The sequence below is a fragment of the Hemiscyllium ocellatum genome, chromosome 19 (assembly GCF_020745735.1).
Source record: "Hemiscyllium ocellatum isolate sHemOce1 chromosome 19, sHemOce1.pat.X.cur, whole genome shotgun sequence".
Classification (NCBI taxonomy): Eukaryota; Metazoa; Chordata; class Chondrichthyes; order Orectolobiformes; family Hemiscylliidae; genus Hemiscyllium; species Hemiscyllium ocellatum.
Window position 1 is genome coordinate 21377778 of NC_083419.1, and position 18281 is coordinate 21396058.

An 18281-nucleotide genomic window follows, 5' to 3' on the forward strand; every position below is an offset into this window, starting at 1 on the left:
TCAAGGAAGGCAAACAGAGGAAACTAACCTGAGAAGGAGAGGAATTTCAAAACAAGGAAATTTGTTACTGTAACTGAGTAGTGACATTTGATAAGAAGAGTGAGAAAATAGATTGAGGTCCTTTAGTGCTTACAGTTATCCACTGGATAATGCATCATCACAGACGGTGCATTTCAACCTCCTGTCATGCTAATTCCTGAGAGAGGTACCATTCCTGCCTTAAATCCGATACATTTGACGTGTGTCAATGTTGTTCCTACCAATGTACTGGAAACAACTTTTAAGAACATAGACATTAATAATTCCTGGCAAAATGTAGTTCAATTGAAAGAAAACAAATTACTTGTTTTTTTTTGTCACAGATCTGTTAGCAGTACCGAAATATCCATATGCTGCTATGGAAAACTGGGGACTGAGTGTGTTTGTAGAACAAAGGATATTACTGGATCCTGGAGTTTCCTCCATTCCCTATTTACTGGATGTCACCATGGTTGTCGTACATGAAATCTGTCATCAGGTATATAAGCTGAGTCAAAACAAAAATGGCTTACAATTTTGTTATCACAGTATTAAGTCCTCTTTCCAACCTTGTGGAGAATTTTGAACACCCTGATGTTCTGATTTTGTGCCTAAATACCTTTTGTTTACTCCCAGTGGTTCGGTGACCTTGTGACTCCGATTTGGTGGGAAGATGTATGGTTAAAGGAAGGATTTGCTCACTATTTCGAATATGTTGGCACTGATTACCTTTACCCAGACTTCAACATGGTAAGTTCATAGCCAATATTTTTGCGAGCTAATACACACCTCACTGACTAGCTGCAATTCTGTCAGAATCAAAGGGCAGTCTATTTATAACAATACTCCAATACTCTATTTATAACAATGCACCAATCTGCTGTGCATGTAAGTGTTACTACCTATTATACGATAATCACTTGAATCAAGTATGAAATTTGTTCAGAAAGACATTGCGTTAATGTGTGTTTTTTTTTGTTGGAGCAAGTATGATGTTCAAAAGATGCCTTTTTTTTAAATCCAAAAGCAATTTTTAGTACCAGCATTTATCCTGAAATCTGTATTTACAGCCAATAATTAAAAGTTTTAAAAAATATGATAAATATGTTAAAATATAAATGAAACCTTTGGACTGTATATAAAAATTGGATGGGATGGGTTTGTAATGCTTGCACTAGATTCAGTTTGACATAAAATTGATGAAGAAGATCAGTCACCTGTTAAGATCTTGTGGTGCTGCACCACTTGGCCACAAGGTATGAGTTCATGTCACCTGCTGTGGAAGTATGTTATAACATTCCCAAAAAGGTTGATTAGGAAGACTACCTTTGGTCAGAAAAGGCATTTAAGTACTTGTTAGTGAGTTGTTGCATATTTTTAAAATCACCTGCTTACAATCAGCTTTTTTCAGTACTCCTGAAAGATGACTAACCTGAAATGTTAACTCAGTTCTTCGACCACAGATGCTGCCAGACCTGCTGGGTATGTCCAGCATTTATTTTTTGGCTATGAACTGTGGTAACAGTGTTTAATGAACATTGATACCATTTGGAAATTTGTATTCTTAAAATAAAGACCGATGGATTTTCATTTAAGTCTGTGAAGATCATTTTTTTAACAGGTCAGAAAGTCATTTGGTACAGTGCTCTAAAACATTGTTTGCATGAAAGCATGCAATTCAGTCAAGTGCATAGCAGGATATCTGTAGTGTTAATTGATGAAAGATTTACACTCCTGACTTTTTGTGATGTACAGAGAAAACAGACCAGGAGCCCTGAGGTTTAGCTCTGATTTCAGTTCTGAAGAATCATATCTATGGTTCAGGGAAACAGTTTTTGCTCTAGCAAGAGGACTTTTTTTTTACAGTGAAATTTCCAATTGGTGAGAGTTTTTTGTATAGATGTTTTCAAGTTGTTGAAATGAAAAAGATGTTTAGGTCAGCAGAACAGAAAAGAGATTCTGCCCAGCAGACTTGGAAATAAGTCAAAGCTGTTTCAGTTACTGTAGAAGGGGAACTAGAATGAGTCAGTTTGTTAAGGAATTGAGTGTTGCAATCAAAATGATAATTCTCTGGGATTGAGTATCTGGAAAGGATATTGCTGAGAAAAAGATTCAAATCTTGATTTCTTTATGATTATATCTTTCTGAACTGTCATATATATTTGATTTTTGTTTATTTTTTGTGCAATAAACTTGCGTTCTTGTGTTAAAGAACATTGGCAGCCTCTTGTGAATATGTCCAAACACTAACCATCATGGTAACCAATTGTAGAAATTAAATTTATAATCCCTCAAACCAGGTTTCATTCTGGGATATGAATTATGCAGTATTATAATCAGCTAGGGTCATAACAAGATGTTATGTTGTTGGTTTGTTGGAACTGTTAACCTTGAAATAAATCTTCATTACATTTTTGCAATAAGATTTGCAATCTTCTCCTCAGTATTCATTTCTTAATTTTGGTTTTTTACATGATCAAGATAGAGAGTTTCTTATTGTGTAATTTATGGTTAACTTGATAATGATCTTTGAGTCAGTGTAACAAATTTGTGCACTTGTAATCCACTAAGGGTATTTATTGCCAACTTTTAAATGTTGCTGTTTCTACTTCAACAATATAAATAAATTTGACAAGGACCTTCACGTGTTTTTAAAAGCTGCTAAGTCTCGTTCAATTGACTGTGAATGCACAGAGAGTTAATCTTGTATTTGTGTGAAAATCTCAGGAGAAACAGCGATTTCTGACGGACGACCTTCATGAAGTGATGCTGCTTGATGGCCTAGCAAGCTCTCACCCAATATCCCAGGAGGTCCTGCAAGCAACAGACATTGACAGAGTTTTTGATCGGATCGCTTACAAGAAGGTGCTGTGGCTGACTCTGTTTGAGCAGAAGACTATTTCATTTTTTTTTACAGATTAATATTTCTTGTCAATTTGGAGTTGTCTTTTCTGAATGTTGAAACTTAACTTTGTATTATTTTGTACTCAGTTTCTGTTGAATGGGTGGAGATATGGAGGACAGGGTCAGGAAATTGTGCAAACCCTATTTAAGTTTCAGCTGCCGTACTATGTCCATTTCTGGACACCCCATGACATAGTGTCATTGGATAGGATAAAGAAGAGATGTACTAGAAAGGATCTAGAGGTGACTGATCGCAATAGCTGATGTCTTGATATCCAAAAAAGTGCAAATTTAATATGATTGAAGGGAGAACTAAAAGTGTCATAATAATTTTTTCCCTCTCTATTACTGTTTAAGATTTGCAAGGAGGGCATTCCTAATAAGCTGGTGGGTAAGCTGGTAGATTCCTTGAAAAAGGAAATTAGAAAATACTTGAGGGAGAGCAAAAAACATGCAGGATTCTGGAAAGAGAGGGGGAGTGGGGCTAATGGAACAGTCCTTCAAAACAGCTAGCAGAGGATTAATGGGCCAAACAGCCTCTCTGTAGTGTTTGATGTAATGGATTTTACATAGCAGCCCGGTTCCTATCAGTTGCTAGTTGCACACGTTGGGGGCAACCGACTCAATATCCTAACGGCTGTCCTGCAGCAACATGTGGGCGGCATGGTGGCACAGTGGTTAGCACTGCTGCCTCACAGCGCCTGAGACCCGGGTTCAATTCCCGACTCAGGCGACTGACTGTGTAGAGTTTGCACGTTCTCCCTGTGTCTGCGTGGGTTTCCTAAGGATGCTCCGGTTTCCTCCTACAGTCCGTAGTGTTAGATAAGGGGTAATGGGTGGGTTGCGCTTCGGCGGGTCGGTGTGGACTTGTTGGGCCGAAGGGCCTGTTTCCACACTGTAAGTAATCTAATCTAATCTAATAATGTGGGGAGAGCATTAATTTAAGGTGAGACTTCCGCCCATTTCTCGGGAGCAAGTCCCACTTTCGAGAGGCTGCTGGCCAGCTGGGAGATTGGCAGCTCTGAAGCTTCAGCTGTTCACCTGGAGAATATTACTTAAAAGGATGATGGCGGATAGGCAAAGACAAACATTTAAGGAGCACTTGGAGGAACTGCAATCATTGTTCATTCCTCTCTGGTACAAAAATGAAACGGGAAAGGTGGCCTTACCATGGATAACAAGGGAAATTAGAGATCGTATAAGATCCAAGGAAGTATGAACAATTTGTTTAAAAAAACTGTAGTGGACCTGAGGATTGGGAGCATTTTAGATTTCAGCAAAGGAGAACAAAGGGATGATTAAAAGGGTTGTACAAGGGTGAACTTGTGAAGAAATACCTATAGAAGCTTTTACAATCAGTTTTATTCATGAAGAGAAAAAGATTATTGATGATAAATGTAGATCCCTTTTGGTCAGAATTAGGGCAAGTTATATTGGGAAACAGAGAGGTGGCAGACCAACTAAATACATACTTTGGTTCTGGTTTCACACAGGATGATACAAATAAAACTTTGGGGTACTCAGGGTCTAATGAGAGGGAGGAATTGAAGGAAATCAGTAATGGATGGGAAATTGATGGGATTAAAGGCTGATAAATCCCTAGGGCCCAATAATTGATATTCCAGAGGAATCAGTGCAGTGATCTTAGAAATGATGAATGCATTGATAGTCATCTTTCAAATCCTCTAGACACGGGAACAGTTTTCATTGATTGGAGGGTAGTAAGTTTAACTCCACGAATTAAAGAAAAGGGAGATAGAGGGAAAAGAAGGAAATACAGACGAGTTAGCCTGACATTGGCAGTTGGGAAAATGCTAATCAAAACTAGCCACGAAATGACACGACCAGCTATCCCTAGTAGGCACACACGCAGACAACAAGCAACATGAATTCGACTGGGAAAACACTACTATCATAGGGCAAGCCAGACAGAGAACAGCCAGGGAATTCCTAGAGGCATGGCATTCATCCACAAACTCCATCAACAAACACATCGACCTGGACCCAATATACCAACCACTACAGCGGACAGCTGAAACTGACACCCGGAAGCGGCAAGGACAGACCACTATAAATGCCAGAAGAAACATCAAAGAAGCGCTTCGCAGGAGGCTCCAAAGCACTGATGTCGTCGCCTAGCCAGGGGATGAAATGTTTGCAACAAAAACTTCCAGCTCGGCGAACAGAACCACAACAACGAGCACCCGAGCTACAAATCTTCGCACAAAATGCTAAAATCTATTATAAAAGAGTCTGTAGCCAAGCACTTGGAAAATAGTGGCAGGATTGGACAGAATCGGCAAAAGGGAAACCATGCCTGACAAATCTATTGGAATATTTGGAAGATTTAAGTTTTGGCATTGATAAGGGGGAGGAAGTGGATGTGGTTTACTCTGATTTTGAGAAGGATTTTGATAAGGTCTCAGATACGAGGTTAGCATGTAAAATTGAAGTGCATAGGATGGATTGGGAGTAGTGTAGTGACATAGATTGAAAACTCATTGACAGACAGGAAACAAAGACAAATAGGGCAGTATGGTAGCTCAGTGACTAGCACTGCTGCCTCACAGCACCAGGGACCCAGGTTCGATTCCAGCCTTGGGCAACATTCTGTGTGGTGTCTACACATTCTCCCCATGTCTCCATCTGGTTTCCTCCCACAGTCAAAGGATGTGCAGGTTAGGTGAATTGGCCATGCAAAATTGTCCGTAGTGTCTAGAGATGGGTAGGTTAGGTTAATTAGCCATGGGAAATGCAGTTTTATAGATTCAGAGGTGGGTCTGGGAGGGATATTCTTTGGAGGGTTGGTGTGGACTTATTGGGCCAAATGGCCTGTTTGTACACTGTAGGGGTGTTCTATGTTCTAAATGCATCTTTTACTAAGTGGGAGAAGGTGACTAGTGGGGTGTTGCATGGATCAGCATGTGGACCCCAGCTATTTACCCATACCAGGGGCAAGACACTGCCGGGTGGGACCCTTGAGCAGCTGATAATTAGTGTGTATTGTCTAGGGGGATTTGAAACCATGATTTCTCAAAAATGTGATTGCTATGAAGTTGTTGAGCATGGGTGTCCTCTTGAGGCAACATCATCAGGCAGGTGTGCATCAGTGAGGAAGCCAGCAAAAGCATTGGCTGCAGGAAGAAGACTGTGGGTCTTCAGAAATAGAGGGTGACAAACATTTACTTGTGCCACCTGGTGGAGTGAGAATTCGAGCCCAAGCACGGGTTGTTTGCTGGTGATTAAGGTTAACAACACTCTTATCTCCTTTGCCTCTGCCTTATTGACTGCTTCTGTTGACATCAGTAACCTCAGTCAGTTTTCTGCATGCACACTGATTTGGCAGGTCACTATTACACTGATGCATTTTTCATGAGGAGTCATCAGGCCATTAGCTTCCACATAGACGCCAATGAACAGGAAGACAGATCACTAGGTCTTGTTCTTGTTGCTGGATCCTCACAGATACAGGGTAGCACAGATTGATCATATATACTGTTGTTTCCTCTGAGCCGTAAAACTGGATCAGTCAGTGGTCTAAGAACAAATGGAAATTTACAGTGAAAGAGGGTAGAGCAAAATATTAAAGAACTTTTATGTTCAAGTATCAGGCAGTTGCTTTTCACTTAAAGAACACATGTTTAAAAACACACTTGAAATAGTCTCTGTTTGAACTCATTATTTATTTCAAAGAAAATCATCTTTGTTTTAAATCCTAGGGTGCGGCATTGATTCGAATGGTAGCTAACTTTATGGGACAGCATGTATTTCAAGTAGGATTACAGGTGAGTAAAGTCTTGAAAAGGTATATTGTTATGTCTGGCTACCGATGCACACCTTGCAATTTTATGGATATATTGCTAATATACGCGTCCACTGTTTAAGATTCTCACTGTTTAATGAACTCTCCGTCACACTCTCACTGTCTAATGAACTCCACATTACACTCACACTGTTTAATTAACTCTCTACCATGTACACTGTTCATTTAATTCTGTTACTCTAACACATTTTAAAGAAACAACCGTCACTCTCTCACTGTTTAATGTGCTCTCTGTTACTAACACACTGTTTAATGAACACTATCACTCTTACACTATTTAGTGAACTCTCTGTCACTGTAACGCTGTTTAAAGATCTCTGTCACTCTCACACTATTTAATGCGCTCTCTGTCACTCTCGCACTGATTAACGGGCTCTCTGTCACTCTCTGTGTTCAATGAGCTCCTTGTCACACTCAATGTTTACAGAACTCTCTACACACGCAATGTTTATTTAACTCTGTTATTCTAACACTGTTTAATGAACCACCGGTCACTCTTACATTGTTTAATGAACTCTGTAACTCTCACACTGTTTAATAAATTCACTGTCACTCTCACGCTGTTTCATGAACTCCCTGTCACTCTCTCACTGTTTAATGAACTCCCTGTCACTCTCTCACAGTTTAATGAACTCACAGTCATACTCTCTCACAGTTTAATGAACTCTGTCACTCCTTCTGTTTAATGAACACTGTAACTCTCACACTGTTTAATGAACTCTCTGTCACTCTCACATTGTTTAATTAACACTCTGTAACTCGCACACGGTTTAATGAACTCCCTGTCACTCTCTCACTGTTTCATGAACTCTCGGTAACTCTCACACGTTTAATGAACTCTCTGTCACTCTCACACTGTTTAATGAACTCTGTCTCTCACACGTTTAATGAACTCTCTGTCACTCTCTCACTGTTTAATGAACTCACTGTCACTCTCACACTGTTTAATGAAATCTGTAACTCTCACACTGTTTAATGAACTCAGTGACAGTCTCTCGCTGTTTAATGAACTCCCTGCCACTCTCACACTGTCTAAAGAACTCTCTGTCACTCTCACACTGTTTAATGAACTCTCTGCAACTCTCACACTGTTTAATGCACTCACTGTCACTCTCACACCATTTAATGAACTCTCTGCCACTCTCGCATTGTTTAATGAACATTGTTTAATGAACTCCCTGTCACTCTCTCACTGTTTAATGAACTCTCTGCCACTGCCACATTGTTTAATGAACTCTCTGTCACTTTCTCATTGTTTAATGAACACTCTGTCACTCTCACACTGTTTAATGAACTCTCTGTCGCTCTCACACTGTTTAATGAACTCCCTGTCATACTCTCTCACAGTTTAATGAACTCTGTCACTCCTTCTGTTTAATGAACACTGTAACTCTCACACTGTTTAATGAACTCTCTGTCACTCTCACATTGTTTAATTAACACTCTGTCACTCTCACACTGTTTCATGAACTCCCTGTCACTCTCACTGTTTAATGAACTCTCTGTCACTCTCACATTGTTTAATAAACACTCTGTAACTCTCACGTTGTTTAATGAATTCTCTGTCACACTTTCACTGTCTGATGAACTCCCATGATCTTTGGTTAGCATGTTTAATTAAATCTATCATTCTCCCATTGTTTAATTAACTCTCTGTCACTCTCACACTGTTTACTGAACTTTCTAACACACACGCACACACTGTGTTTAATGAATTCTGCACTACTCTTGCACTGCTTATAAACTCTCTGGTGTTTCCAAACTGATCTTGAAGTACACATGTATTCATGGAGAGATGGTGGCTAAAACCTATCATATGTTTGATTGTAGTCAGCTGCTTTTCAGAAATATCCTGAAGCACCCCACTATCTTTAAGTATCTCCAACCAAATGAGTGAGGAAACCAATAATATTTCCTTTTTCACTCTGCCACTGATGGTGCATGGAGGTCATGTTTTCAGTAGTTAAATTGCTTATCTGTCATAACAAATACATTTTAAAAGCTAATTGGTGGATTTCAACGATACGTGAAACACAAATAGGTAATGGCCCAAAGAAGAACTGATTGTTTTTGGCAAAGTTGCAGAACCTCATTTGGATGTTTGAATTAGGGAGTCATAGAGATATACAGTGTGGAAACAGACTCTTTGGTCCAACTCATCTATGCTGATCAGATATCCTAAATTAATTTTTAGATTAGATTAGATTAGATTACTTACAGTGTGGAAACAGGCCCTTCAGCCCATCAAGTCCACACCGACCCGCCAAAGCGCAACCCACCCATACCCCTACATTTACCCCTTACCTAACACTACGGGCAATTTAGCATGGACAATTCACCTGACCCGCACATCTTTGGACTGTGGGAGGAAACTGGAGGAAACCCACGCAGACACGGGGAGAACATGCAAACTCCACACAGTCTGTCGCCTGAGTCGGGAATTGAACCCAGGTCTCAGGCACTGTGAGGCAGCAGTGCTAACCACTGTGCCACCGTGCCGCCCACACTCCTATTTGTCAGCACTTGGCCCATATCTTCCTGAAACCTTTCCTATTCATATATCCCATCCAAATGCCTTTTAAATGTTGTAATTGTACCAGACTCCATCACTTCCTCTGGCAGTTCATTCCATACACGTACCACCCTCTGTGTGGAAAGATTGTCCCTTCGGTCCCTTTTAAATCTTTCCCTTCTCACTTTAAACCTACGCCCTCTAGTTCTGGATTCCCCCACCCTAGGAAAAAGACCTTGTCTATTTCCGTAATTCATGCCCCTCTTGATTTAATAAGCTTCTATAAAGTCACCTGTCAGCTTCTGACACTGCAGCGAAAACAGCCCCAGTCAACTCAGTCTTTCCCTATAGCTTAAACACTCCAATCCTTGTAAATCTTTTCTGAACCCTTTTGAAATTGTCCAAATTACCATTAACGTTGGGAGACAGGATGTTTTTAGAATTTTCTGAGTTTTATTTATAATGTTAATTATTTAGTATTTCTTGGATTGTTCTCTGTTTAGCGTTTTTGATAATGTTAGTATGTCGGCCGTCTTGGCTGCTGTGGTTGCATTTGGCACAGCTGTCAAATTATGAGCAGAGTGTTTGAAGCAGATTGTTTGGACATGGATTGGACTGAGCCGTCTCAGTGGGATGGAAAGTCTTGTCGAAAAAAGTTTAGTTTTCACTTTTGTAGTTAAACAGCAGATGGAAATGTCTCAAGGCAGAGCCGCATGATTATAATAATTTTGAATTAACAAAATGTGGCACTCAACTGAGTACCCTGTTTACTTGAAATATACGCTCTTTGTTTGCCAGAGACATACATGGCATTTGCCTAAGTCAAGAAAATTGAATGAGAGATGATAAAAGGATGTTGCAGGACCACTGGAGATTAAATTGCTAATACCTTGTTTAGAATATTTTATTGTTTACCAATACATTGCACTGTTGAACATCTCTATCCTTGCAAGGTCATTTGGAGGTAAGTAAAGAGGATGTCGCTCCCCAATGATAAGCCCATGATGCCATCAGTAAGCTGGTCACTGGATGAGCAAGTTTGCTTCAGATGGTTGAGTTACTTTGAATTTCCCACTGCTGGACATGCAGATCTTTAAGTCAACTCAAGCATGACTACAACTTAACTTTTAATAAGAAACCTGGTTATCTTCCCCTCAAACCTGGGACATATGAACATATGTTCAGAAACCATGACCTCAAGACAGTGCCTTCTGCTAGATCCAAGAACTCATAGATATCACGTCAAATAAGGGCAAATTCAAACTAAGTCTGCAGCACACTTTAGCCAGGTGGGTGTGCAACATTCTAAGGTATTTAAGTGAGCCTCAGTATCAGCTTATTGATGATTGTTGGCATCCTGCACCTGTCGCCGGGGATGTGGGATCATTTTGAGCTAGCTCCAAACAACTTTGCAAAGATTGACATGTTCACCAGTGTACAGTTCTGGTAAATGGTGCTGTTAGGGTGTTCCAGGATTTTGATCCAGTAACAAATAAGGAATGGCAATATAATTTCAAGTCAATATGATGTATGCATTGGATGGGAATCTGCAGGTTGTGTTATTCTCTTGCATTTGTCGGTGCCTTTGTCCTTCTAGTTGGGAGAGATTGTGGGTTTGGTAGGTGCCTTTAATGAAACTTGGTAAGTTGCTGCAGTGTAGTTGGTACACTTTGACAGCGATGGAGGGACTGAATATCTAAGCTGGTGGATGGTGTACCAATCTCTCTTGCAACTTTGTCCTCGGTGTTGTCAAGGGCTTTTCAAATATTGTCATCCAAGCAACTGAAGAGTACTCCATCACATTCAACTTGTACCTTATAGAGGGTGGGCCAGTTCCTACCTTGCTGATAGCTGCCTTTGGACCTATTGCTTGTTTATCAAAGGTAGCCTCCTCTAATCCCTAATCTTCTCATCTCTACAGTACATCTGTGATGGAAACAAGGCAAATAATAATCATGTTCTTTAATCAAATTGAAGATTGTTTACTTTAACACAAAGATGGGAAGTTTAAACAGGCAACAAAAATAAAACTTAAATGATGTACAAAAAACAAAATAAAGATTGGGAAAGACAAATGGGATTAAGGAAGAGAGATAAGAAATGAACAGAAAATATTTTAAAATTACGTATATTATTAAAAGTCTCCAATATTAATTTGTTCTGAATAAAGAAGACTCCACAGTTATAAATTTAAATTCTCAAGGCCAGAGAGGTTGTTCATCAATAATTATCACTCACTACTGTAGTTCAAAATTCATTCAAATCCTGAATGTATCAACCCTAACTTGTTCAGCCATGCTTAGAGTGGAATGAGTGGAAATGTAAAGCAAGTTCATGGTGGTGCAGCAATTTCAATGCGGAGTGTATAAGGTCCAAACTATCCTTCAGAGCAACTTCTTAATTTGTCCATTTAGCCACACTCACTGAAACATCAGAAGTTACTGTCAGACTTTACTCAGTAAAGTGGGGAGTGCTGTCAGCCTCATTGTTACTCATATTGCAAGTTTGGGCATGATTAATATTGCCGATAGCACGTAAGTGTTAACATGGGTCTGTCTAATCTATTCTGAATGTAATTTATAAATTGTTAATCTTTCCCAAATGCGTAATAATCAGTCAGAGTAAATTGTTGCTCACCTGTAGTGTGAGCATAATAGTGGCAAGCAATTTGCTTCTTTTCTCTTAGCACTGCAGGGATTGTTTTAATAAAATAAAAACCGTGTGCCCAGCATAAAATCATACACACAAAGAACTACTGAGTTGTTAATTAAAATGCATTAATGAATATGTTCTGTGCATGATAAAGATGTGTCAACTAAAATTAAGGAACAGAACTATGCATAGTTACAGATTTCCCCTATCAATTTTATTTCATGTTAGCCATACAGACATTTACTTGAAGCAGACTAAAGCTGCTTTGAACAGTCACCTATGCTCATTACACCATTGACTGTGAAATTCTGCTTTGTGGTGCTTATTTCTTTGCAGCTGCGGATGCAAAAATGGAGTCTGCTGAACATGAATGTGCTTTTGGTTTTATCTGTGCAAATTGGCATTTTAGTGAGACTTGTAGCATGCTTGCAAAGAACATCCACTGGGACTATAAAGAGTAGAAAACAGCATATTTAACATTGGCAACCTGAAGTTCACATTTTCTGCAACTGTTGAAGTTTGTTAAAAGATAATATTTCCCCAGTGCCTGCTGTTCTGTAATCCTCTTTATTGTCAAAGTTTTTTTTTACACAAAATTAGCTCATTTACTATTTACATTCATGACAAACTGATACCCGGAAGCATGAATCTCCAAGTGGACAACTTAGTTTGAGAAGTAATTGTAACAACTTGCAAAATTCATTGTGAAGTTTGCTTCCACTTGGTATTTATTGCAATATCACTGACATGGTTACGAATAGGTTTTCAGTTTTTGACAGACACAGTGACCAGAGCAGTTCTTAGCTAAGTGTAGATTTAATGATTGCATTTTCTTGCAGGCAGTGACAGCTGAGAGAAAGTGACAGCAATTATCCCCAGAGAAACTGTGCTGTTACCTGTTGTCAGTGCTTGTGGAGGTTGGTGTTAAAAGTCAGATCAGATTTGAGGAATTAAGATGGTAGAAGCCTGATACTTGCAAAGATGTCTCAGCGCTTATTTGTTGCACCAATTAAAATTTGGAGTATACACTATTGCAGAGTACTGCCTTTTCTTTGCTTTCCTGACCATCATGGATTTGGAAAGACCAACCTACTTTTCGATCACACCAAGTATTTTCAAATTGTCATTTTCAGTAGAATTGGCTTATCTTTAGCTCTTCTGTGCCATATATTTCACAGAACCACATTCCTCAAAGTGCCCTTTCCCTTTGAGGTTTTGCATCAATTAGTTAATTAAGGTATAAGAGATATTTAATGGAGGAGGTAATGGTTTTATTGCTAGACCATTAATCCGGAGATCCAGGTAATTTTCTAGAGACCTGAGTTCAAATCCTGCCAGGACAAGTTGAATTCAATAAAAATCATTTGGAATTAAGAGTTAAATGTAACTCTTTGAAATCATTGCTAATTGTCAGTAAAAACCTGTCTGTTTCACCAATGTCCTTTTGGGAAAGAAACTGCCATTCTTGTCTGATGCAGTCTACATTTGGCTTTACCCCATAGAAATGAGGTTGACTCTTAACTACCCTCGGGCAATTAGGGATAAACAATAGATGTTGGCACGCTAGATTTGTCTTCATTCTGTGAATGAATGAAAAAAAGGTTATGAGTTTTTAGGATTAGCCAAATCCAGTCATAGAATCATACAGAACGCAAAGAGAACCTTTGGTCCAACTCGTCCATGCTGACCACGTTTCCCAAACTAAACTAGTCCCACCTGCCTGCATTTGGCCCTTATCCCTCTAAACCTTTCCTATTCATGTACTTATCCAAATATCTTGTAAATGTTGTAACTGTATTTGCATCTACCACTTCCTCTGGCAGTTCATTCGATATATGAACCACCCACTTTGCGAAAAAGTTGCCCCTCAGGTCCCTTTTAAATCATTTTCCTCTCACCTTAAAAAGTATGCCGTCCTAGTTTTGAACTCCCCAACCCTTGGGAAAGATCTTGGCCATTCACCTTATTAGTGCCCCTCATAATTTCATAAACCGCTATATGGTCACTCCTCAACCTCCTACGCTTCAGTGAAATATGTGCCAGACTATCCAGCCACTCCCCACAACTCAAACCTTCCAGACCCAGCAACATTCTGGTAAATCTTTTCTGAACCCCACTCCAATTTAATACTATCCTTCCTATAGCAGGGTGACCAGAACTGTACACAACTTTTAATGGGTAAATGTAGTTAAATATTTCTAGTGTAAGATTTAATGTGTAAGAGTTTCAGTGTCAAACTACATGATGATTTGGTTGAATGATTTTGAAGTATTTGTGACAATGAGTAAACTGAATTCCCAACTCTGCATGATTTAACTCGCTGTTTTTTTAGTAGAGTAAATTACTTGTTCAGCCGTGCCTCAAGAATTTTTATAATTCCGATTTTTCTTTGTCCAATCTAGGATTTTTTGATGGAACACATGTTTAGTAATGCAGGAAGAAATGACCTTTGGAACAAACTTACAGAGGTAACTTTTTAAAGGAAAAGTATTGTGGTTTGAGGGAATTTTCTGAAGTATGTATTATAGTGACATCAAAATGTCCTACTTTTTATTTTGAAAATATACTTTATTCATTTAAAAAATCTTAATATACATAGTCACCAGAACAGTTCAATTCTGTACAGTCTTTGCATGATGTTGAGAACATACAAAAGTCCAAGACATTTCTTGTTTAAGATGATATTTACATGCATTTGAGGAACTGGGAGAGTCCAAAACCTGATTGGAACCTATTTAAATTCAGCTGAAAGACCTTAGATGGTTGTTTTCCTCCACCATGCCTTGGTGACAGCTGTCCCAAGCTTTCGTCTGTCCCAGCACCTAGTCCTGGATCTTGGGATGTGTCAGTCTGCAACACTCCATCAAAGTCAACTCCTTACTCTGAAAGACCAACAAGTTTCAGGCAGACCAAAGAGCATCGTTCACCGATTGATGGTCTGCTGAGCACAGTCAATGTCTGTCTTGGCGTGTGTCCTAGGGACCAGAAAATAGAGCACAGAGTCATTCGTCATGGAGATGCTCGGATAAACCTTAACAAAAATCAGGAGGAGATGTATGACAGTCTCTAACCCCCTGCTGCCGCTTCAAGGATGGCTTGCAGGGAGTCCAGGTACATGAAGGATCTCCCAGGTAGTACCCACTCACCACCAGTCAAGTGATATCTTGGTGCTTGTTGGAAAGCTCTGGTGATGAGGCATCCTGCCAAATATTTTGCTCAGGGAACCAAGCGACAGGATCCATCTTATCCTTTTCCCGCAGGATCTCGAGGATACTATATACTAACCACAGCCCACTTTCTACCTAACCTTGACAATATGCTTCAGCCAAGTTTTGGTACACACCCTCGTCTCTCAGAAACATATTCCCAGTACTTGAGGTAATCTGTCCCGACGGTGATGGGAATAAAGGTTAGGTTGGCCCAGTTCCCAAAGAATATGGCCTTGCTCTTGCCTCGATTTAACTTGGTTCCCAAGGCAAGCTTCTGTAACCAGTTTGAACTTATGAGTCTGTGCACTGACAGCAGATCTGAGCAGGAAACAACGATGTCATCTATGTAAGGGAGGCTTTGACTTTCAGACCTCCACTGCCTGGAATAGTCACCACTCTCAGGGTCATATCCTTCCTGATGGGTTTGGCAATCCTCCACCACTACCCTCTTATCTTTTACCTTGTAGCCTGTTCTGTATCCAAATAGTTAGTTCTCCCTCTATTCTGTGTGATCTAACGTTGCTAACTGGTCTACCATGAAGAACCTTGATGAACATCTTACTGGAGTCAATATAGAACATGACCACCGTTCTGCCCTCATCAGTTCCTCTTTGTTATTTCTTCAAAAAACTCAATCTAGTTAGTGAGACATGAATTTTCACACATAGAGCCATATTGAGTATCTCTAATCAGTCCTTGCCTTTCCAAATATATGTAAATCCTGTCTCTCAGGATTCTGTCCAACAATTTGCCTACCACCAATGTCAGGCTCACCGGTCTATAGTTTCCTGGCTTTTCCTTACCACTTTTACTAAATAATGGCATCACGTTAGCCAACCTCCAGTTTTCTGGCACCTCACCTGTACCTATAGATGATACAAATATCTCAGCAAGGGGCCCAGCAATCACTTTCCTAGCTTCCCACAGAATTCTAGGGTACACCTATCAGTTACTAGGTAGTTACCCACTTTTACGTGTTTTAGGATGTCCAACATCACCACCTCTGTAATATGGATGTTTTACAAGGTGACGCTGTTTATTTCCCCACATTCTATATCTTCCATATCCTTCTCCAGAGTAAACACTGATGCAAAATATTCATTTAGTATCTCCCCCATCTCCTGCGGCTCCACACATAGGCAGTCTTGCTGATCTTTAAGGGACCCTCTCCCTCCTTACCCTTTTGTCCTTTATTTATAAAATCCTTTGTGATTCTCCTTAACCCCATTTGCCAAACTGTCTCATGCCCTCTTTTTGCCCTCCTGATTTCCTTTGAGTATGCTCCTACTGCCTTTATACTGTCTGAGGAATTTACTTGATCTCTGCTGTCTACACCTGATATCTGCTTCCTTTCTTTTCTTGACCAAAACCTCAATTTTTCTACTCATCCAGCATTCCCTACACATGCCAGCCTTGCCCTTCACCCTAACAGGAACCTACTGGCTGTGGACTCTCACTTTCTTAAGGCTTCCCATTTTCCAACCATCCCTGTACCTGCCAACATCCACCCTGATCAACTTTTGAAAGCTCTTGCCTAATACTGTCAAAATTAGCCTTCCTCCAATTTAGAACTTTTAGATCCAGTCCATCCTTTTCCATAACTTTTCATAAGAGAAAAGTAAAACTCTGGACTGAATTTTTTCTCGACGTCTGAATATCATTGATTATTCTTTTTGGAGGGTTTTTGTTGTGTGACATAGTGAGCCCTCTCACCGTATCTTACCAAACTCCTGCATTAAAGACCTATTCTGCCACTCTGTCCCTCATGTCCAATTCTAGTTTCATCTTAACACACACCATTCTGAAATAGCTTACTACCCAGCGGATATCCACTGAAAGATGACATTCCATTTTAAAACACCATTGTGAGCCTGGGCAACCACTGTCATTCCAAAGGTGTCGGCTCATTGAACCTGAACCTGGCAGAGAAAAGGACAATGGCACCACAATTTCCCATCAGGGACCTGAAGACCCTTGTGAACGGGGGGTGAAAAGGAGAGAAGATCTCTTCCTGAAAGACGAGCAGAGGAGGCCATGCCACCAGAGCCTGCCAGTTTGCTCCAAGGTCTCCACCCAGGTCAGTACAGTCTCCAGGATTCAGAGAAATGGCCAGCACATGTCAAAAGAAGCTAAAGACCTTCTCCAGTGCCACATTCTTCTATCATCTACCTCACATTCGCCATTTCCCTGCTCCTGCACCAACCTCCCATCAAGCCTCATGCTCTGCCCCTCTCACTATTGCTTCAAGGTCTTCCCTTACTCACTGTGACCACCCTCGTCCCATTTCCCACACGACTAATCCTGTGTGACCTCCTGATGTGCGGCTCCTCACCCCCTACAAGACAGAATCTTCACCCTTGCGGGAAAACAGCAGGATTGCAGCTGTGGGGGTGAAGACGTCCAGATCTGACAATCAGGTATGAACTGCTCTTTGTTGCACTCCTGCACTGACATTAATCCTGCTGCCAGGCTTAATCTCTACTCACCTCTTCTAACCACTGGCTATGATATCTGTCTCTTGCGTCTTGCAGGAACACACTGCACCTCCATGATGTTTTCAGGACCACCTCCTTGACCTTCGAGAATGAGAGGATTGAGGCCTCCTGCACCCTCCCTATCACCAGCAGCTCAGATACTGACACCTTGCCGGGAATGTTAGGCTGAGAGAGTGTGGTAGCACAGTCTGGTGTGCAGTTCTTTGCTGTCTCCATTCTGGCTGAGGAAGAAACTTGGAGGGCTGCAAGAGACTGGGCACTTGCCTAGCCCCGGGCTGGAGAGGATCCTGTGCTGTAGGTAACTGGGAATGTCATCCACATGCACAGGGAGGACTGGGTGCAGCAGATGGGTATGCTGGATGCCCAGAAGCTGCAACCATGCAGTGAATCCTGCATCTGTCTGCCTCCCATGGGCATGCTGGCATCTGCCATGGAGAACCAGGGCCCAGCTCCCTTGGAGTCTGATGGAGAGGCACCTGGACTCACCCCAACCCAGACACAGGCCCTCAGGATTGAAGGCATGGTGATCGGGGCACGGGGAACCTGACCCACGCTCCAGGTGGCCCAGCCTCACAAGGAGACAGGGTGATGCCAAGGGCCACCTATCTAGAGGAGGATGCACACACACACAGGCCCCTCTGAAATGTCCTCCAGAAGTGGCTAGGCCC

The 18281-nt window shown here is 40.8% G+C and overlaps 1 protein-coding gene across 1 annotated transcript in view; it reads left to right on the forward strand.

Moving 5' to 3' along the window:
* LOC132824658 (thyrotropin-releasing hormone-degrading ectoenzyme-like) overlaps window positions 1-18281 on the forward strand; it is a 106766-nt gene that overhangs the window by 64545 nt on the left and 23940 nt on the right. The window contains exons 4-8 of the mRNA XM_060839293.1: window positions 363-517; window positions 655-768; window positions 2746-2883; window positions 6642-6707; window positions 14312-14377. Coding sequence (XP_060695276.1) covers window positions 363-517; window positions 655-768; window positions 2746-2883; window positions 6642-6707; window positions 14312-14377 — 539 coding nt within the window. The remainder of the gene's footprint in view (window positions 1-362; window positions 518-654; window positions 769-2745; window positions 2884-6641; window positions 6708-14311; window positions 14378-18281) is intronic.